This window comes from Mus caroli, chromosome 19, assembly GCF_900094665.2.
Source record: "Mus caroli chromosome 19, CAROLI_EIJ_v1.1, whole genome shotgun sequence".
NCBI classification, from domain to species: Eukaryota; Metazoa; Chordata; class Mammalia; order Rodentia; family Muridae; genus Mus; species Mus caroli.
Window position 1 is genome coordinate 54,179,542 of NC_034588.1, and position 23,535 is coordinate 54,203,076.

The 23,535-nt window shown below is 40.8% G+C and overlaps 1 protein-coding gene across 1 annotated transcript in view; it reads left to right on the forward strand.

The window, feature by feature from the left end:
• Atrnl1 (attractin like 1) overlaps nt 1-23,535 on the forward strand; it is a 515,328-nt gene that overhangs the window by 97,606 nt on the left and 394,187 nt on the right. The window contains exons 19-20 of the mRNA XM_021151617.2: nt 5,331-5,468; nt 21,989-22,082. Of these exons, the coding sequence (XP_021007276.1) occupies nt 5,331-5,468; nt 21,989-22,082 (232 nt within the window). The remainder of the gene's footprint in view (nt 1-5,330; nt 5,469-21,988; nt 22,083-23,535) is intronic.

Consider the following 23,535-nt stretch of genomic DNA (forward strand, 5'->3'; position numbering starts at 1 on the left):
GAAGTGTAAGTTGCTTACCAAGAGATCAAGTACATATCCTTCAAACCTCATGAACATACCTAGTACATACACCTCTAAACCACATAACAATACCTAGTACATACACCTCTAGTCCATATGAACATGCCTAGTACATACACCTCTAAACCACATAAACGTGCCTAGTACATACACTTCTAAACCACATGAACATGCCAAGTACATACACCTTTAAACCTCATGAACATGCGTAATACATATACCTCTAAGCCTCATGAACATGCCTAGTACATACACCTTTAAGCCTCATGAACATGCCTAGTACATACACCTTTAAGCCTCATGAACATGCCAAGTACATACACCTCTAAACCACATAAACATGCCTAGTACATACACTTCTAAACCACATGAACATGCCAAGTACATACACCTTTAAACCTCATGATCATGCCTAGTACATATACCTCTAAGCCTCATGAACATGCCTAGTACATACACCTCCAAATCTCATGAATGTGCAAATATATATACCTCTAAGCCTTAAGAATATACCAGGTACATACACCTCTAAGCCTCATGAACATGCCTAGTACATACACCTCTAAACCGTACTCTCCAGTGGAAGAGTCAAAGGCTTCATAATAGCTGCTTTTATAGTTGGGGTGGGGAGGGCACAAGATAAGCTTAGAGTATTTTTCAGTGCTAAAGGAGGAGAGAGAGAGACGGGGAGGGAGGGAGGAGGCAGGAGGAAGCTAAATGGAAAGACTTCTCAATGTGTCATACCCAGGGAACAAAATAATTGACTCTTTCCCCCTTGTACTCCCTTTTCCCCTCTCCCTCTCCTCCCTCTTCCTTTCCCTCCTCCTTTTCTTCCCTTTCCCTTCCCCCTCTCTACCCCCCCCCCCTTGTATGCACACAGGACTAGTTGGGGAGAGGGAGGGAGCAATATGAGGGGAGAGCTACGGGACTGAGGGTGATATGATCACAGTATCTTATTTATGTGTGAAAATGTATAATGACTCCCATTATAAATAATTAACACGGGCTGGTGAGATGGCTCAGTGGGTAAGAGCACCCGACTGCTCTTCCGAAGGTCCGGAGTTCAAATCCCAGCAACCACATGGTGGCTCACAACCATCTGTAACGAGATCTGACTCCCTCTTCTGGAGTGTCTGAAGACAGCTACAGTGTACTTACATATAATAAATAAATAAATCTTAAAAAAAATAATTAACACATACTAATAAAGTCAGTATGATACGATAGAGTAAAGAAACAAAAAGGGCATTTGTAACAAAGTTATAAAGTTCAACTAAAGTCTAATTTAGGTAATAGTGTTATTCAGTAAATGAACCAATGTTAATTTCTTTATTTTGCTGTAAGATACTGACATTTGGTATAGAATTACTTTGTGGTGTTTTTGCAACTCTGTAAATCTAAACTTCTGTAAGTCTAAAATTTAAAGTACAAGTTGAAAATAACACAGCAGTTTTAGAAAAGTGGCCAAGGGAAACGTAGAGAAGGGAATTTAAACGTTGGAGCTGAAGTTCCAGTGAGTGTATCAGATTGGTTAAATGTGCGAGACAGAATCAGGGGAGTGGGAGATGCGTGCTAAGAAAGGCCCAGCATTCAGAGATGAATAGAGAGAAGAATTTGAGGCCGACAGGACCAAGGGCAGGCTGAAGGAAAGTTCTGAGTGCACTTAATGGGAATTTCAAAAACTGGAAAAGGAGAAAGAAAATCTTTAAAAATAATGCCCAGCCATGAGACAGAGGCAAACATGATTAGTGCCATCTGATGAAATATAAAATAGAGTTTTCTGGAAAACATAAGGATTTGAGGATACAGCATAATCTCGTGTCTTCGTGTAGGGATAAAGTTGTGTGTAGGCCACACACTGCTGGTCTGGATGGACAGACAATCTCAGATGGGTGCTTCCTCAGCAAAACGTTACCTTGGAGATGGCATTTTAAATTAGTTGGATGTCTGCTCTTATTTACAACTTGCTCGTACTGACAGGTGTCTCAGGACAGGATAACATCCCTGGTGTCTGGGGACAGTTTCAGAGAGGATTAGCCAGAGGGAAGAAGACCAGGCTGGAGCTTGGGTGGTACCATCCCATAGGCTGGGGCCTAGAAGAAACAGAGGGGAAACAAAGTCAGCTCCTGTCCGTGTTTCCTTTGCTGTCACTTGCCACGATATGTGTTGCTGTACTGTCCCCGCTCTCTGACCACCATGAACCGTAAGCCAAAGTAGTAATTCCCTGGAATGGTCTCCTCTGGGATTGTGGCACATTGATCTGGCCCCAGAAGATGTGTTGGTAAAGGTGGCCAGGTAGCTGGGAATCCGTTGCAGCTGTTTTGGAAAAGCTGTGAACTACAGGCTAGGGAGGGGCCGGAGGGACCGAAGGTCTTGGGATATTCCTGGGGAGCTGAGAAGACCAGGAAAAATGGTGAAGGCCATGCTCATGAGATTTCAGACAGGAACAAAAGGCTTTGGGGTTGCCTCTGAGGCTATTTATGTTGCTTTCTGGAAAGAATTTGTGAAAATTTGGGTGTCCCAAGACTGTGGGAAGCCACGTTCAAAGGTGATTATTTGAAATGGGCGGGGTGAATTTGAAGGCAGTCCAGGGTTCATGCTGGGGTCATTGTTAGTTGCTGGCCGTCAGGTTTGCAGCGAGATTTTGTGCAAAAGCAACTAAATTATGCACATCGGCTCAAAGACAAGAGTTTCTTTAACCAGCACTATGCAGGCCGCTTCCAGTCTTGTCTTCTTCTTTTGAGGATAAGCCGTTGTCTCTTCCATACAGGGACTTCATGCGTACATTCATAAACGTCTCTCTTTCTCTTACTCTCCAGCCAAATCCTCCTGGCTCTCTCTGATCATACTGACCTCTCTCCTCTCTAGGGTGTGTGTGTGTGTGTGTGTGTGTGTGTGTGTGTGTGTGTGTGTGAAGGGACCAGTGTTTAAGAGCACTGGATGTATTTTAGAAGTCCTGGGTTGGATTCCCAGCACCGCCTGGTAACTCACAACCAAGTGTTCCTTCAGTTCCAGGGGATCCAATGCCCTATTCTGGTCTCCGAGGGCACTGCACAAATACCCAGAGCATAAAATAAAATTTTGAAAAAAAGAAAATAAAAAGTATATACCTTGCAAAATCTAAGACACTGACTGTCTAGTCCTTTTCCTTCATGCCTAGACTTCAGTGGCATGTAAGAATCTTTGCTGTCTCTTTGGTCCCCTCTCCGCGTGCTTTGGTAATTTGTTTACCGTATGGGTGCAGGTGATAACATCAGGTTATGTCTGTGGCTCAGTTTCCCTCCCTTCCTGGAAGCTGGCAGCAGTTACATTTGCTGGCCTCGCTAGAGTTTGGAAGCCGTGCCTTCTGATGCTTGCTAGTTTATTCTATGTAGAGTACAGATTTCCTTCCAACTCCATCTCTGCCTTGAATTTAGTACCTGACAATTTCCTTTTCCTTTAAGATAAGCTATATATTGAAAAAGGTGGTAGGTACATTTATTTTTGGCCTTAAATTTCTGTGTAAGCATGTTGGAAATTTACTAATAATGTCATGAAGGTATTTTTAAACGCCGCCGCACATCTGTATGTAGAAAGCCCATATTTTCAGAACTATGCTTTATTTGCATATCAAATGATGAGTTTGTCATTATGTTTTATTTTGATTTTTTTTTTTTTCTGTTTGTGTTTCCATAAATAAGGAGCCATCTGGGGTAGATTTAAAATGCAGGCAAAATAAAAGTGATGGATTATCTTTAGTTTTATTTTTGTTCTTTATTTATGTTTGATATCAGGCCATTTAAGTTCATCCTGGAAGAATTATTCAGTGTCAGGTCATGCTACCTGTGGGTGCAGTCTGGTGCCAGTGTTGATTACAGCGTAATGATAGGTCTAGGAGCATAGCCTTCCCTTTTCTGCGTTTGCTATAGCTGTTTACAGCCAGCCTTGTCCTTTGTCATTGATAGTGAGTTAGTTGTAAGTATACCAGTTGCCAGCACCCTCCCTTCCACAGAATTTCTCCCTGCAGTCGGGTCTAAATCCTGTCCTGTCTGCGTGATGCATCCTGTTTATTAGATCCACTGTGACGCACCAGCCATGTGGAGCTGGATCCGAGACACAGGCTTCTTGGCTGCCCTTGGATTTTTCTTGTTCAGACAGGAAAGATTGACTGGCCTTTGGCCAGCCATGGTCTTTAATTTTGTTAAGTGTTGTTGGTCATTCCTGTGCTGTCTGTTTGTGTCGCTATCCCCACACCCAGAGACTCTGGTGGGGACATCCCTCGCTCTGCCATTTCAGGCAGAACCTGTATGAGGCGTTGGGTGTGAGCGCTAAATGCACCCTTCCTACCCAGAAGCAGGTGCTTCCACTTAGATAATTGTTTCCATGTGGTTTGAAGTTTCACCAAGAATACTAGCCTGTTCTTATTTTGGTTCTTCAGGCAATTCCTTATGTGTAGTGGATATTCATGTTTCTAACCTGAATGAATTAATTATGGACGAATTAATTATGTGTATGGCGTGTCTCTACAAAACCTCCCCTTAACCACTGAAGCATGGTAATAGAAGTTCTACCAACATAATGTTTTTATTATGAAAGAAGTCCCAAGCTCATCATTGGTGACTGACGATACAGAGATCTGCTGAGCTAAGTTTGCTGCCCCTAACCTTTTGAAAGGCATGTTTGTGAACTTTAAATTTGAAAGAAAAATTGTGGTGTTTTAAATATATAATATTTTACACATTTGATTTTCTTTATTCTGAACTTTTTGTTAATAGATTCTTTTGTTTTATAGATGGTTTAAGAACTGTCTTGTTGTTTTAAGGAGTACACCATTATTCAAATTAAGATTCCCTTTGCTTATCACAGTAAACGGTCATTTTTTTTTAAATAAAGACCTGTTGACAGAAGACTTTCTGTATTTATGTTTCGTCATTAAGTATAATATGTTTATGATATATTCAGAACTTACTATCCTTTATCAAAGCTATATTATCTAATCTTGTCTTTATGTAATTTAATAGATAAGACATTCATAAGATTCTTTAATGAGTATATTAAAATATTCCTTATGACCTATAATCTTTATATTTCACATTATTTGTAGCTCCTACACCTTATCAGTAACAAGGTCAGTTGTGACCTATAATACCATGTAGTCACTGGTCAAGTATGGCTGCTTTCAGCTGCCCGAGTTACGTATTTAAAAATTGGGGAATGCTCTTTGCCCCTCCCTAGAATCCGATTTTAAAAGTAACTTCAGCTTCCAGTAACTTCTCCCCACTCGTAGCTGATGCTGGCTTCTTTGTGACACTGTTTGCTGTTTCCTTCAGCTTGCCAGTGTAACGGACACAGCACGTGCATCAACAACAACGTCTGCGAGCAGTGTAAGAATCTCACCACTGGGCGACAGTGTCAGGAGTGCATGCCAGGGTACTATGGAGACCCAACCAACGGTGGGCAGTGCACAGGTAAACGCTTTCACCTACTTCAGTGTGCATGTGCTAATCAAATGAAAAAATGAATTATTTTTCCTATCCAGGTTCAGTATTTTTGAAGGTAGTATTTATTGATCAAAGACCATGAATAATAAAAACGATGTGAGATGCTTATTTTAAAATATTACTTTTTTTTTTTTACCTAAAATTGAGTGTGTACTTATTACAAGAAATGTAGTAAAGTGTATACAATCCCATTGATAAAGTGATCACTGCAGATGGTTAATTTTTTGATAGATTATTGACTTTTGGAATGAACAGTTGACAGTTATAGAATGATGCCTAAAAGCAGCTGTGATTTCTGTTTGGATAGGGTAGCAGTTAAGGGAATAGGTTTGGTATGAAATATCAATTCTGCTACTTTTTAAAAAGCCTCTTTTGAGTGGCTTCTTTCAATTAGCATTTTTTCTTTTTTCTTTTCTTTTCTTTTTCATTCCCATTGTTGCTAGAGCCCATGACTTTCCTTTCCCAACCCCATATTCTCCTTTTTTATTCCCACTGAGTCCACCCAGTACTGGAGTATGTGCCTGGCAGTGGGACATCCATTGGAACACGGGCTACCGATCAGTGGCTGCATTGATGTAGACTGAGCCTCTCTCCCTCAGCTTTCAGTTACAAGAACCTTCTCAGCTAGGGGTAGCATCCATGGCCCTTACCCCATCCACACTGGACTTTCAAATGTCTTGATCCTACACAGGCTGTGTGCATGGGGCCACAGCTGCTGAGAGTTCATGTGTGTAGCCTTCCTGCCATATGTGGAGAATTTGTTTGACAACATCCCTCTGCTGTCAACCACTGGCTTTTATGCTCTTTCTGACTTCCTTTGTGTGGTGACACCTGAACTTCGTGGGGAGACTATACACGGTAGATGTCCCAGTCAGGGATGAACATGACACAGTCTCTTACGCTCTGCAGTTTGATCAGCTGTGAGGGTCTGTTAGTGGCCACATGCTGCACCAGGAAGGTTCTCTGATGAGAGTTGAGGGCTCTGCTAATCTGCCGGTCTAATAGATTAGATCTATGTAGAGAGCACATATCCATTAAACAGAATACCAGCAGTAAGTTCTTTCCTAGAGTTTATGACTTACACAGCTAACCATTCTTGGCCCAATTCGGGACCAGGTATGAATTCTGATTTGTGGAGTGGGTCTTCAATCTGATCAGAAAGTGTTTGGTGACTGCCCAGACATGCCATGTCACTGTTGCTCAGCGGGCGTACCTTGCTGTGCTGGCGATTACAGATTACAGAATTCACAGCTGAGCGACCGTCCGTCACTTCCCCTTCGACTCAGTGTTGTACACAGCATCACCTGGTTCTGGGAAAGCTAGCCAGGAGGGACAAAGTTTCTAGCTCAGTACCAGTTTGATCCCTCGTGTTCCAATGACCCGTGCACATGGTGTCCTTTGCAAGTGACTAACCATCTATTTCTGGAGGGTAACGAAGCTTTTCACTGCACTCTGAGAGAAGAATGTTCCAGACAAAAGCAACAGCTATGATAGACGCCCTTAAAGACATTTTCTAATGTATCTGAGAGAAAGTGTAAAACCCCGAAGGAGTTGATGAGGAGGCTGTAGTGTGGAGAGCTGAGAGCATGAGGAGATCGTGGGGTCCTGTGGGAAAGGGCAGAGACATCGGGTGTGCTCTGACGCTCCTGACTGAAAGGGTGGCATAAAACAGCTTTAAGAAGGATTGCTTCAGGTTGTTTCAATGTAAACAGTCGAGTTTAAAAGTTCAATGGGAAGGTTATTGTCCTCATATGGGAGATAGATGGTGAAAGCTGAGACCAGGGTGGTGGTATGAGAGGTGGTGTAAAATCATCCCATTTTGATGTTTCCTCCTGTGAACTGGTCCGCTGTCCTCTGGCGACCACTCTCAGTCTGTCTTTCCACCTTCCAGCTTTTGGTCACCACCAGGTCGGTCCGTCCCTCATATGAATAGAATCGCAATTTGGGTTCTTTGTTGAGTAGCCAGTATCTTCCAGGTTCTCTCAGGTTACAGAGTGTCAGGCCATCTCTGCTTTTTAGGCTGAACAACATTCTGTTGCTGTCTTTTTAAATGAAATTTTATCCGTCTGGTCTGACTCCGAGAGAGACTTGAATTGTACCTCCCTCTCTTTTGGTTATTTTGAATAACACAGTTCGGCATGCAGGCACAGCAACACCTGTTTTAGTCCCCGTACCACTATTTGTTTGAGCTATTGCCGTGGAGTCTGGAGAAATTACTTCCAGAGCCTTGGCCTATTTTTAATATGGGGCTTGTTTTATTGCTGCTCCAGCTCCCCAAACTGTAAGATATCTTTATATATTCAAAATAGTAGGCCCTTATAACACCACAATTATCAAATGTTTGCTTCTACATTGTAGATTGTCTTATTCAAAAATAATAATCACAATGTCCTCTAAAATATAAAAGTTTTGGGGGGGGGTAAAAAGCGATGGCTTAGTGGTCAGGAACACCCTCTCTTCTTTCAGGGGTTTATTTTCTAGTACCTGTGTCAGGTGGCTCATAGCCTCTAACTCTGCCTCCCTGGGGTCTGATACCATCTTTGGCCTCCAGGTGCACCAGTGTACACACACACACACACACACACACACACACACACAAACACAAACATTGAACATTAAACCTTAAAATACTAAATCTTTAAAAGATAAAGTATAAAAATTTCTAATTTCTTAAATGATACTTTTTTGAAAAAAATCTCTTATATTTTGATCATACTGATGAAGTCTACATAATGTAGGTTTTCTTTTTTTGTAACTAAAACATTTATTCTTATCTTATATTTTGCCTGTATTCATGTCTGTGTACCACATGTTTGCAGTGTCCCTGGAGACCAGAAGAGGGTGTTAGACCCTGGGACTGGAGTTACAGACAGTTGTTAGCTGCTCTACGGGTGCTGGGAAGGGACTGGAGTTACAGACAGTTGTTAGCTGCTCTACGGGTGCTGGGAAGGGACTGGAGTTACAGACAGTTGTTAGCTGCTCTACGGGTGCGGGGAAGGAATTGAACCAGCATTCTTTGGGAGGGCAGCAAGTTCTCTGACTCACCAAGCCGTCTCCACAGCCCCTCGTGGCTGCACCTTTGGTGTCATGGATCAGAATGTATTGCCAAATGCATATGACTGATTCTATAAACTTTTGCTGAAATAGGAAAAAGGGACATTTCGCTCTCTATAATTGGTACAAAAATGATTTAAATTGTTATGAAGGATTTTTATATTTTCAGCAGGCAGGTGCTTGGAGAAATATGTTCCCCTTTGGGGGATGATATTCTGTTGTTAGATTTAAAACTAGTTTAATTATTCCATATTAATTTCTGTTACTGACATATCACATCTGGCAAGCTAATACACAGTAAATAGAAAATTCAATGGGATGAAGGATTAATGCCTATCGCATTCCTTGTTGCAGACTTTTATGAAACTTTAAATAATCCTTGACTTGTTTTTTAGGTCCTAAAAGGTGGCAAGATGTGGTCTTGCTCTCTGTGACTATATATTGTCATGTGATATATAAAAATAACTGATTTTTTATGGCCACATTCATTACCTAAGTAATAAGTGACATTGGTAAATTATGTAGCAATGACTAAAATTAAAATTTAAAAAGGCAGAAAGCGTACGTTTATTGTCATTTTCTGGGAACTGAGCTTTGGTCCTCTAGAAGAGCGGTGCCTGGAGATTGCTCAGAGGTTGAAGGCAGGCACTGCGCTTCTGAGGATTGGCCAATGTGTTAAAGGCTTTTGACCAGCTGAGGCGTCTGTCTGGCGCCTGGAGTGAGATTGTTTATGGATGAAACAGTGTGTGCTTCTGCTGAATATAACGCCCAATGCCGCAATGATACAGTGATCCTGTGATTGTCAGCATTCAAAGTTAGCAGGTTAAAGCATGCTAGTAAAATTGCATCGTCCAGGTGGGCATGGTGGCCATGTCTGTAATCCCAACACTTGGTGGCACTAACAGGAGAATCGTGTGTTCAAGCCTACATACTGCAAATTCATCTTGGAGGCTTACTGCTGAATAAGCTCATCCTTTCTAGTTCTTTCTGAACTCTGGCTGGTTGGTTCAACTCGGATGTTTTGGCCCAAGCTCCTCTCCTCAAGCTGACTGAGTCAAATTGTCTTCTCTTGGTTTCTGACTGAATTGCTCTGCTTGGCCTCAAACTGACTCTGGCAATGTGTTCTGATCTTCTGGCTCCTTCTTATTCTGTCTTCACCTGAAACCTGTCTCTGTAAACCTGTCTTCTCTGACCCTCTGCTTTCTTAAGTCCTCTCTTTCCTGTACTGTTCTCATGAAAGTTGGGCGTATCCCATCTGACCCCTTTGTCAAATCTTTCTCTGATTCTCCACTTTGTCTTCCCCTCAATTAAATGTCATTTTCAAACATAGCTGCTTCTTTCTACAAACTAACTTTATTTTCAATCAGGGATTAAAGACGTATGCTAAGGGTATGTCTGTATTCCAGCCAGATCACACAGACCTGGAAGGTCCTTGGGTATGGTCCATGTTGCTGGATTAAAGTTCCTCTACATCTACATACTATGATGTTCAAGGCTACTGTGAGTTAGGAAGTGAGACACTTTCTCAAAAAATAAAAAAATGAAATAAAAATCAGGGATGGGGCTTTAGGTGAAAGGTACAGCTTTTGCTTAGCATAGCCAGGACTTGGGGTCTAATCCCCTGCAAATCACCCAAAGATTGTATAATTAAGACTTTTTCTATAGCAAAATTGGTGATTTATTATTATGAAAATGTCTGTTAAATTCAAAGAGCCTGGAGGTTTTGCTGGACCTTAAGCTAGAGGTAATAATGTGCCTTGAGGTCATTTAAGACTGCTATCCTACTGTGAACTCAGTCTGTTGTTCAACCCACCTTTAAGGAAACATAGTACAACCAACCTTATTTACCTTGGATTTCCCATGCAGTTAACTCATAACAGAAGTGAATGAATAGCTGTAAATTTGTTGTTGTTGTTTGTTTGTTTGTTCTTTGAGACAGGGCTTCATTCTGTTGCTCTGGCTGGCCAGTAACTCTCTATGTTGATCATGTTGTCTTCAAAGTTGTCTCTGCCTCCTGAGAGGTGGATTAAAAGCATGTGTCATCATGCCAAGGTGCATAGCTATAATCCTAAAATACTACCTTTAAATGCTGTGCACACACACACACACACACACACACGTATGTGTATGTGAACATGTTATGATGGTAAGTCCTGGAGGCAGCAAGTGGGTTGAAAGCAACCTCATACCAGGAATATTCACCATACATGCTGAAGACCAACATATGAATATTTCTCAATAGTTTTTGTTTGTTCTCTGGGATAGTTGGGCTCAGTTGGAGTTAGTGACTTTGTCCCTTGCAAACTCTGTTAAAGATTTGTGTAAGTGACCCTCAATCTTTCCTCGTGTGATGTTTTATATACTGTTCAAAAAAAAAAAAAAAACACATGCAAAACCTCCTGTAGGGACCTAGACACCAAGGCAGGGACAGACAAGGCAGCATTCGGTAGGCACAGATCCAGACTCGTACAACAGATAGACAGGAAATAGATGAAGAAGACATGGAAGGCATAGAATTAAAATCTGGGCTCACTCTTGGCTGAACTTCTCCAAGGGGAAGTGCTTTTAAATTTATGTTCCTTAATGGAACACTGACACATTGTGGGTACTCTGAAGTTATAGTTAATTTATTCAAACTGATGTATTTTTTGGTATACATTTTAAATATGCTCTCCAAACTGACTTATAAATTGCAGTAGAAGAAAATAATGACCTTTTTCTTAGAGTGGAACAGCTCAGTGCACCCACAAACTACAGTGCCTTGCAAAGAAGAATTATCTTTGAAATCATCAAATAGTGATTGAATGCTTATTAACTGCCACAAGTATGTTATAACTTAAATTTACAAACATTGTGGGATACTGTCATTGCGTTATGAATAAATCAAATTACGGAGTAAAGAACAAAGAGATTTATTCTGATTGAATGATCTGGGAAAGCCCCATTCCATTGTTAATTTAGTGGTCCCCTGGTGGCTTGGGACAGTGTTAATCTATGCCTCAGTTTTCCATAGTCATTGCTACCAGCATATATTTCATTATAATCCATTCTTCATATACAACAGATAAGTATGTTATTAACCATAAAATAGTTGTCCAGATTTTTCATGCTTACTTATTTGTAAAATATAAATACAAAAAGAAAGTGCTTTCCCTGTCTTACATGACTAATACCTTTTCTTCTCCTAGATCATATTTGTCTTGGATAAATTTATTACAAAATACTTAATGAGTAAATAATGTAATAAATTTATTTCAATATACTTAATGGGTTGGTTGTTAAACAAGTTAAATGCTAAATTGGATATATATTTTTGCAGTTCTCATATAATGCTTGGGATAATTAGTGATTGTGGAAAGTTAATTATATATTAGGAATGCAGGAATCATTAGCAAAAATGTTGTCTATAAATACTTTGTAAGAATTAAACATTCTCTGAATGTACTATATAACAAACCTTTTCTCTCAAAGGCCTTTAAATTTTTTTTTATTGGTTATTTAATGTATTAACATTTCAAATGTTATCACCCTTCCCAGTTTCTCCTCTGCAACCCTCTATCCCACTCTCACTCCCCCTGTTTCTATGAGGGTGTTCCCCTACCCACTCACTCCTGCTTTCCTGGCTTGGCATTCCCCTACACTGGTGCATCGAGCCTTCCCAGGACCAAGGGCCTCCCCTCCCATTGATGCCAGATAAGGCCATCCTCTGCTGTATATGCAGCTGGAGCCATGGGTCCTTCCATGTGTATTCTTTGGTTGGTGGTTTAGTTCCTGGGAGCTCTGGGGGGGGGTTGTTGTTCTTCCTATGGGGTTACAAACCCCTTAAGCTCCTTCAGTCCTTCCCCTAACTCCTCCACTGGGGTCCCCGTGCTCAGTTCGATGGTTGGCTGCAAGCATCCACACCTGTATCAGTAAGGCTCTGGCAGAGCCTCTCAGGAGGCATCCATGTCAGGCTCCTGTCAGCAAGCACTTACTTCTTGACATCCATAATAGTGACTGGGTTTAGTGGCTGCATATAGGATGGATCCCCAGGTGGGGCAGTCTCTGATGGCATTTCCTTTAGTTTCTGCTCCACACTTTGACCTGTATTTCCTTTAGACAGGAGCCATTCTGGATTAGAATTTTGAGAAGGGTGGGTGGCCACATTCTTCAACCAGGGGCTAATAGCGAGTAACCTTTCCATATGGTCTCTATAGATTCTCTCTCCTTTTTGTTGGGTATTTCAGCTAATGTCATCCCTGTTGGGTCCTGGGAGCCTCTTGCTGTCCTGGCATCTGGGACTTTCTGGTGGCTATCCCCAGTTCCCTATCACTCATCGCTACACACCTCTGTTCAATTTCCTGACCCTCTGAACATCTCCCCTGTCTCCTACACCTGATCCTGCCCCATCAGATTATTTTATTAGATAGCTTGAAACTTGTTTGTCAGCTTTTGGTTGAACATTTCGAACATTTCTGTACAAGTTTCAGTTACAAACAGAGTCCAGTGACATTATTATTATTTATAGACGCTTTGACCTTTCTGGCCTTGCTATTATTAGTAAATCTGTAATTCTTTCTCTTCAATCTTTGTGTTCCATCTGAACAATAGTCTTTCTCCACCTGTCCGTGATGAGTATTCCCTGTTTTATAATCTATTTCCCTTATTTAGAATGTTAGGTCTCTGTAATCTTTACTCTTCTGTTGCTGTTAAATGTTGCAGATTATTTGACATGGTGGGGGGTCTCATTCAGTCTTGATTAATTTAATGCAAAAATCCATCCTTCACACATAATCGCATACAGTCTCTCCATTTGTAACTATCCCTTTATACTTCCTTTATAGGAAGAGACAGTTTTACTTTGAAAGTGATTCAGGAAGAGATTTCCTTTTTATTTCTGAAGTTTCTAGTGTCTAAAATTGTCAAAGGAGTAACTACTTCGAAGTTCTTTAAAAATACATTCCAAGTGTTTCTATGGTATGATCCCAAATAACTAACTTTCAAATTTTACCTTCATCATATCAGACGCATCTTGTGTCCTCTGTATTTCATATTTTCCACAAGCAAGCTTCCTGCCTCATCTTCAAACTTATTTCATATTTATTGGTCATTTTTTAATACCAAGAACATTGCTAAGAATGTTGCCTGGATGTCTGTCTAATTGTATTCTATAATGCAAACAATTAGGACAACTAGTTTACAGATAAATGAAGAATTTTTCTGAAGTAATTTTTTTTGTTTGTTAAAAATCATCAATGACCTGAGAGAGAATACAAACAAGTACATAAATTCATTTCTGTACATGGAAGGGAAAGTCAGCAGCATGGAAGGGACGCTTACCAAAATGGACAAGAAAATTAGCAATCTGCATGAAGAATTATGACAACATGAAAAAACTGACTCAGCAAGGAATATCTATGTGCTCATATGTGCACGCTGTGCTGCCCAGCTCCTTCCTGAGCGCACCCAGGTTTCCAACCACGGTGTCCACAGCCAACTCTCTACAGATTAGTGTCTTTTAGCTGGTTCATCTGCAATTCGGATTAACAACAGACTTACCTGCTGTGGCATGGACCGGAGAAGCCTTTTACAGCACAGCACAAGAGGCAGCTCTTTCCCCATCTGTGCCCATATAGCTCACTCCCAGAAGAGGCGTGGAGCTGAGGTTTCACGTGTCTCATGGGCTGGTTGGTCAAGGCTAGCAAGACTGAAGTCAAGACTGGAGGAGCCTATTGGGATTCGGAAGGACAGAATTTTAAATTATGTGTCTGTTACACTTTTTCCTTATGTAGAATTTTACCACATTAGATATCTAATTGGTAATAAACCTAGGATATTTCATTAAACATAATTAGCATAGAAGACTACAAAAGAGATTAAATTGGCATGAACTCCAGAAACTGTTGTCATGTGTTCATGACAGACAAGGAGCAGAACATGGCTGCCGATTGTGACCGCTGGGATTTTGTTTCTACGGTGTACAGCTCATGTAAAAGACCTTTCTACTGTTTTTTCTTCAATGTTTAGTTTTGCTTTTAAGTCGCCACTGCAGCTTTGTATTTTGGGGGACAGAAATACCATGTGACTGTGTTGTGTCCCCCTAGTGTGTATCCAGGCTATAAGATCACTGCCAAATAAAATTTCCCAAACTAAAGGCCACGGCGTGATTTCGTAGGTGCTTGCTCAGCACAAAACAATGGCCTTGGATGCTGACAACACAGAAAAATATAAAAACCGCCGTGAAGTATAAATTTTAAACAATTGCATTTAAGGTGCATTTGTGCCATTTTACTCTGAAGTGTAGTACCACAGGGGAACTCTTGCAAAATGAGCTCCATAAAAGATATATTAATGTGTGGGGGTTTTTGTTTCAGAAATTATTAAAGTTACCATACGATGATAATTCTTCAAGGAAAATCTGCAAGAATAACTATTACAATGTTTTCCCAGGAAGGATAAATAAAATACAAGTTTTAAAATATTAATATGCATTGATTTTAGTGTTCCTTGGGATATGCCTCAATATTTGTCTGAAATTGTTCAGATTATCGTTGAACTGTGTGATGGTATGTTCAATCACTAAACAGTCACATATTAACAATAAATCTTAGTGTTCCTTTATTCCTTGATGATATTCTTTATTTTTATTTAACTTTTTATTGATTCTTTGTTAATTTCACATCAGAGCCCCCAATCCCACTCATCTCCCCTTCCTTTTGTACCTCTGCCCTCATAGCTTCCCGCCCCCCCCCCCAATAATCTTGTGGAAGCTGTAGAGTGTCACAGTGTGCCCCACAGTACACACTTTTGTCCACACATCTTTACTTGCAGGTGTTCATTGCAGTAAACCATTGATCTGGTCTGTTTCAGGGCCTCTGGTTCCTGCTCTATCATCAATACTAGAATCTCACTGGGACTCCACTTGGATATCCTGTTGTTGCCCTGTGTCATGGAGATCCTGCAGTTAGGATCTGTAGGACCGGCCCCTTCATGCACTCCAGCAGACCATAGATGGGGTAGATGTTGGTAGTGCCAACTCAAGGCCTTGGATCTGGGCCAATGGTTGAGCTGGTCGGCCTGCCAGCTCTCCTGCACCCACACCACTAGTGGGAGCGCCTCAGCACTACCCTGGCCAGGCAGGCTCAGCCAGGGCCACATGGGCAAGGGGCAGAGCCTGGTCTCCTGCTCTCATTCCCTCTGGGCAGGCAGGGCTAGCTCTACAGAGCTGCTCAGGCAAGGTGCAGGGCCCTTTCTCTCTCCTGAGGGCTGTAGCCAGTGAGGCGCAAGGCATAGTCTTTATTCTTTGTTTCACATCTTATCTTTCATTTGTGGAAATCTCAAATCGTATATTCTCATTAAAGGAAAATAGGCAAACTTATTTGTATGACTTTATGAATAAAATTTCAAGAATAATTCAGTCTGTATAGAGGATGGATTTCTAGTTGGGAGAAGGTAGAGAGCTGGACACTGGGGGAGGGACTGAAAATGCTTTTTTTTTTTTTGAGAGGGAATGATAAAAATTCTGTCAAGTAAGACTGCAATCATGAGGGCCCATTTCTGTCAATACACACACACACACACACACCACTGAATTGTGTTGTATAAAAAGGCAACTTCCGTCACATCTTTGTATATCTCAGTAAGGCTGACTTAAAATTATTGGTTTTTGAACACATTATAAAATGTTATAAAACATTTTGTATATTACTTTTGGAAAACAGACTGTTGATATCATAGTTAACACATACTTCCCAGGAATAGGCATAAAGTAAATTGGGATCTTCCCAATTATCTGGTATTTATTAAAAGAAATTCACTTATACACTTTATTCATAAAGCCATACCAATAAGCCTGTACAGTCCCATCTTAAGTAGGCTCTAGTCCTTTCTGCTTTTTCTACCAAAGTATGCCGCCTCCCCCGAGCCTTTTTGCGTTCAACTTTCCAGACAAGGCTTTCTCTTCAAGCAAGCCTCTATGTGTTGGTAAAATGTCATCACCCAGTGTCTCAGGGTCACTATTGCTGTGATATAAAACTCCATGACAGAAGCAACTCAGAGGGAAAGTATAAACTGGGTTACACTTCTGCATCACTGTTCATCACTGAAGGAAGTCAGGGCAGGTACTCAAGTAGGGCAGGAACCCAGAGGCAGGAGCTGATGCAGAGGACATGGAGGGGTGCTGCTTACTGGCTTGCTCAGTCTGCTTTCTTATAGAAACCAGGACCACCAGCCCAGGGAGGGCACCACTCACAAAGGTCTGGGTCCTCCCCGCTCAATCACTCATTAAGAAAATGCCCTACAGCTGGATTGTATGGAATCATTTTCTCTATTGTGTTTCCCTCCTCTCAGATGACTCTAGCTCGTATCAAGTTGACCCACACTAGCCGGCACACCCACTTTCCTGTCCCAGACCTAGGCTTTCTGAGCTCACTCCCCCCATCTGAACTTTAAGTCAAAATAAGCCCCTTTCTCCTTTTAGTTGCTTTCGGTCATGATATTTTATCATAACAGTAGAAAGATAATTCATGAAGACATCAAGCACAGGAAAAGAAAGAGAGAGGAAGGAAGAAAGGACAGAATACTTTATCAATCTTAAGATATTCGCATGACAAAAAATACCACCGATAAAATAAAAGAACCATACATTACAGGAGAATGTTTTGCAAAACATATATCTTACTTATATCTAGGATAAAAACAACAATTTTAATTCAACAATGAAAAGATGAATTTCCTAGTTAAAAGAATTTATCCATGGATGTGAATCAACATTATTTGAAAGAAAACATACTAGTAAGCACAGAAAAAGTCACTGTATTCATAGTTATAAAGTAAATGCAAATCATATCTTCTTTCGGATCCGATTTATGGTTCTAATTAAAATGCAAACGATAACCAGAATGAATGACAAGGCAGAGAAATTGGAACTTGCATGGATGACTAATGGAAATGCTAATGTGTACAACTGTCCTTAGAATGTGGCCAGTCAATCAAACCAGCCAAGTAGAAGGACAGAGCCAGTCTAGTTCTAGGCAGGTAGAAAAAAAAAGTACAATGTATCTTCCAACAATGTATCCATAGGTGTTCTTATAATATCATTCACAACAATTATGCTACTGAAAGACATCTCCAATGTCCACTCCCTAATAATTATTTTGACATGATATATCAAAGAAATATTATTTGATAATAAAACTTAACACCCCTCATACATGATTGACCTCAAATCTAATGAATCTTTAAAATATCTTAGTACAAGAAAAATCACGTACTCATTTGAATTTTTTGTTTTGGGATCTTTTAAGCCTTAAGATTAGGCTTCTTACTCACTGGAATGATTTCTGTGGTTGGTGTGCATGACCCAGCCCATGCTTGCCCTTCTGCCTGACTAGCCTCGTCTGCTCCTGGATGGGTTGACTCAGATCTTCCTTCCCCCTCCCCCACTCCCCAGAATTCTGTAGCTCTATTAATTCTGTCTGAATTTACTGTTGTGGCTTTACAGTGGTGTTTGAAGTTGGGATGGCTGATTTTATCCCTCAAGACCCTTTCCCATTGTTCTTTGTCACTATAATTGAGTTTGAGAATCAATTTGTCAATTTGTACAAAGTAGCCAGCTAGGTTTCTCTTGGGGATTGCAGTAACTCTCCTCATACTGTCAGTTGGGTAACTGGTTTTCTCAGCCGTGAATTGATATTTCTTTCACTCTATTTATACCGTCTTTAGTTTTCTTTCAACAGTATTTTACAGTTTTCAGGATACCTGTTTTGATACCTTACTGAAATTACCTCTTCAGGATTTCGTTAATCTTAACCTCCCCCTCTCTGCGTCTTTCCGTGTCTCTCTTCTTTCTCTCTCTGGGTTGTGCTTGTGTGCAGGAATGTGGAATCCATCGGACAGCTTCATGTGAGCTCCTGGAGCAGTCACCAACTTGTTTCTTGAGACAGCATTTTTCAGTGTCCTGGAACTTGACAAATAGGCTAGGCTGTCTGGCCAGCTCTCTCCTATGAATCCACCTGACTTTGCCTTTTACAAACAGGACCCTCGACACCCGTGTGTGTTTGTTTTTGTTTTTAATGTGGGTTTTGTGAATCAAACTTAGGTCATGGTTGGTAGCACGCACTTTATCGATGTAGCTACTGCCCTAGCATTTTAATGCTCTTTTATAGTGGAATTATGTCATATTTTCATTTTTCATTGCTAGTTACAGAAATATGGCAGACCTTTGGGCTAGGCTAGCCAAGCCTCACTAGCCACCCTGAAGTTATTTAAGGTTTATTATTTGTTTTTGTGGCTATAGGGATCAACTTAGGGACCTTACACCTGCTAGGCAAATACCATACTACCAAACTCTGCTTTCTGTATTGTGATCTTTCACATTTATCTTTGCTTATCAGATTTTTAATTTTTAGGAGAATATTTCCTTGAGTAGAAAAAATAATATACTCATAACCAGCCTCAGCTTTATGCTTGGCTTTTTTTTTTTTTTTTTTTTTTTGTATTTGACTGTTTATTTTTTGTTTGCCTTGATTCGAATGTCCCATACAAGATGGAAATCAATGACGTAAATGAAGAGAGAGCAAAGACTTCTTGATTTTAGGGGAAGAAAACATGTAGTCTCCCACTGTTAAGCATGATGCTAGAGGCTTTTTAGTTTTCTAAACTGCAGTTTATGTTTAGTGAATTCCTTCTATTTCTGATTTACTGATTTTTTTTTAAAGGGTATGTTTTTAGAATTTCACACATGAAATGTGTTTTGACTGAATCTATCTTCTGCAGCCACTTCAGCGTTTACCCTCTTCCGGACACTCTTTTTGAAGCCCATCAACTGGGTCCTGGCAGGGGTGGCATCCCTAAACGCTGACACTGTCTTCCTTAGTAGCCCTCAAGTGTGCTTGCTCCTCAGCTGGCACTGGAACCATGTGACACACCTGACATACCTGACATTGGGTTGGCAGTTTGGCTGGTGTGATCTTGTGCAGGTCATGTGTGTGCATTGTCCCTGTCATGTTGAAGAGACAGTTTCACAGCCGTTCCATACCTCCCTGCCTTTATAGTCTTTCCACCCCTGTCTTTTTTTATGACCCCCAAGCCTCTGCCAGGCTGTGGTATGAAGTAGATGTCCCAGTTAGAGCTGACAAGTTTTGTTTGGACAAGAGTCTCACTATATGACATTGCTAACCTGGCTTAGGACTTGCTATGTAGACCAGACTAGCCTCAAACTCACAGATATCTGCCTGCCTATGTTTCAGAAGTGTTGGAATTAAAGGCACGTATCATTAATTATGAAAGAATGAAAGAAAGTTAGGTTTTCTCAAATGATGTTTCTGATTTATTGAATTAATATCATTTTTTATTGGCCAGTATGATGTAACAATACTGATATTTGACTATTAAACTGTCTTTCTCTCTGTCTCTCTATTTTTAAAAGATTTATTTATTTATTTTATGCTTATGAATACACTGTTGCTGTCTTTAGATGCACCAGAAGAGGGCATCAGATTCCATTACAGATGGTTGTGAACCACCATGTGGTTGTTGGGAATTGAACTCAGGCCCTCTGGAAGAGCCAGCAGTCAGTGCTCTTAACCACTGAGCCATCTCTCCAGCCCTGTGTTCTCTCTTGATAAAAATCCTTCATGGTCATGTGAGACCTTTCACATGTTCCCAGATTTCCATTTCTAATTTGTTGAGTTTTTCTGCATGTATGCTCATAAGATGTCTTGTCAGTATTTGCATTTCCTTGTGGCTTTTAATTTGGATGTCAAGGTAATATTGTCTCCTAGAGTAAATTGTGAAGGTTTTTTATTTTATTTTATTTTATTTCTTAATTTTGTGAGGAGTTTGTGAAGATCCGGCATTAGCAATATTGGATGACGTTTCTCAGTATTTCTATCTAAGCTTTTCTTTGTGGGCACTTTTTAATTACTAGTTATTGTTATGAAACTACTGAGGATATTTTGTGTGTTTCTTCGCTACTTTGTTTTGGAAGTTTATGTCTTTTTAGGAATTTATTCCGTTGATCTGGGATCTGCTCCTTTGGTGCGTTTTTCGTATGTTCCCTTATCTTTCTTATCTCTGTAAAGGTGGTGTGGCACCGCCACTTCTGTTCTTAACTAGAAGTGCAGTTAGAAAAAGCAACTTACCTTTTCATCATCAGATGTGAGAGCAGTCCCTAGAGACCTTTATTGCTCTGACTCCTCTGCCACAGTTGTGATGACTCTGTCAGCAACTTTAATCCCAGAGGTCAGAGACAAGCGTTGCACTGAGTGCCTGGGGCGGTACCACCATACGAGGTGCCAGCCGCTGTGCTCATTACTAGTGCTAATGCCAATCGGTGCTGCCTTTGTTGAAAGTAGCTCTGACTGTCCTGGAACTCGATCTGTAGACCAGGTTGGCCTCAACCGAGAGATCCATCTGCCTCTGCCTTCTGAGTGCCACGATTAAAGGTGTGTGCTGCCACCACCACTGCCTGCCTGGCAAGTTAAGTGTTCCAAATTTCAATATGTCATTTAATTCTCACGAGTCCTTAGAACTAAGTACTGTTATTCTCTACTTATAGGTGCTGAAAGCAAACTAGAGAGTTTCAGTAAATTGTTTAAAGTTACATAGGTAGCGACTATAGAAGCATGTTTGACATTAAGTCACTGTGCCCCAGGGTTCTTGCTCTTTACATTTTACCTATGAGTGTTCTGATTCAGTCACCTTTTCAAAGCCATATCCATGCTTTATGTAGCCAAGGGTCTGATGCCTTCCCTCCACATGTGGGAACTGGAGATGTGCACATGTGTTCCCCTCCCACTTACTGGGATTGGAGGTGTGCACCAGGCATCTCCCATGTGCTGGGATTGGAGGTGTGCACCATGCATCTCCCATGTGCTGGGATTGGAGGTGTGCACCATGCATCTCCCATGTGCTGGGATNTGCACCATGCATCTCCCATGTGCTGGGATTGGAGGTGTGCACCATGCATCTCCCATGTGCTGGGATTGGAGGTGTGCACCATGCATCTCCCATGTTCTGGGATTGGAGGTGTGCACCATCCATCTCCCATGTGCTGGGATTGGAGGTGTGCACCATCCATCTGCCCATGTTCTGAGAATAGAGGTGTGCACCATGCATCTCCCATGTGCTGGGATTGGAGGTGTGCACCATGCATCTCCCATGTCCTGGGACTGGAGTTGTGCACCACGACACCTGCTATCTCTTTAGCCACTTCTTTCACCAATGTCATGTTAGATCACAAACAGAAACACAAAGGAGAATTAGCGAACTGCTTAGGTACATGGTAGATAGAGAACACTTGGAAGTTTTAAGGATTTTTGCAAAGTTTTGCAAAGTCATATAGGTGATTTTACCTTCTTATGACTTACAGATGACATGAGGAGACAGTCCCATAAAATAAGATAATAATTAATAATAATACTTAATAGATACTATGCTGTTTTGACTTCCAGCTTGCACGTGCGGCGGCCATGCGAACGTCTGTCACCTGCACACGGGAAAGTGTTTTTGCACAACGAAGGGGATCAAGGGTGACCAGTGCCAGCTGTGAGTACCAGCCCTCGTTTCTGAGACTCTCACAGATTTTGTGCCTCAAACTAACTTTTATGTTTTAGTTTTTTGAATTTAGCATTATGTCAGTTAAGCTTAGAGGATTGTAAGCTATTTTCATTTAGGTATTATCAGTTCTTTTGAAAAACATACATGGCAGTTACAGAGGCTGTGGAGCCAAGCCTGTGGAACTCGCTGACAGGATCCCTGTTTCTGCAGAGAATGCGCAGTGCCACCGCACCTGACCTCCTACCTGGGTTCTGCGAATCCACAGTCGGCTCACTGCTGTGAGCCACCAGCCTCCCTTTCCTCTTAGATTGTTCATTACGCAGGAACCAGTATTCTGCCGTCAGTTCTTTATGAGTGACTTTCTTGTGACATACAGTTATTCCCAATATTATTACCTTCCAAATGTGACTTTAAAAGGCAGTACATTAAATTATTTCCTTTCCTTAATGTTGTTCGTGTACATTATTTTAAAATCAGTTTTGTATGGATTAATATTAAAATAGGTACAAAGAAATGCTCAGTTTTCATGTATATTTATAACTCGAGAAAAATTACGTTTCCATTATATTAATTATGCAATTATCAGGTAAAAACTAATAAAGAATTCCCTAAATTATAAGTACCTGAAATTTTTTATTTGACATCATTGACTACACTTCAAGTTAAGAGAAGCCAGTGAGTCTCTTAAATGTGAACCCTGTAGCTAAAGTGAAGCCAAAGGCTTAGGTCTTATGTCGGCTCCATTCGGCCACACTGGCCTGACTAGAATGAGCTAACTCAAGGCTTGCATGCTATGTGAGAGGGATGCCTGTGATATCCCAGTAATGTGTGTTCTGCGTAGAGCCAGCTTTATTGTCATTCACAGGTGAATCTGCACAGGCCCCATAAGTAGAAGAGTGTGAGGCTACAGCATGACCATCTTAGCACTTTTTAAACAGTAGCACTAACTGTACGCGTGCTTTGCCGCCTTCGCGCCCCCTCAGATTATATAGCAGTCATAAGCATCGTTGTGTCATCACAGCGATGAAGGTCATGTCTACATGGTAGAGCCACGCTACAGCATTGCAGGCAAAAGGAAAATCTTCGTTGCAACCATGATTATGAACTGAAAGTAATTATTACAGTTTTCCATAAGTGATTTAGATATATAGCTCTATGCTAGTTACCTCTTTTGTGATTGCGTTTTAAGAACATGCTTTTGTTCTTAGACAAAAGAGAGCGACATTTTTATTTACTCATGAGCTAATAAACTCAGCTTAATACCAGTTACAGGTCAAGCATATGTATTTTACCTAAAATATGAATGACAAAAATATATTTTGCTTTTGATCTAATTTATGAATTTTTACAAAGAGGAGCTGGAATAACAGCTTATGAAGATCACTTTTGTGTGATTTTGTTTCTGCATACAGTAGCATCTCCTCTCATACACTACACCCTG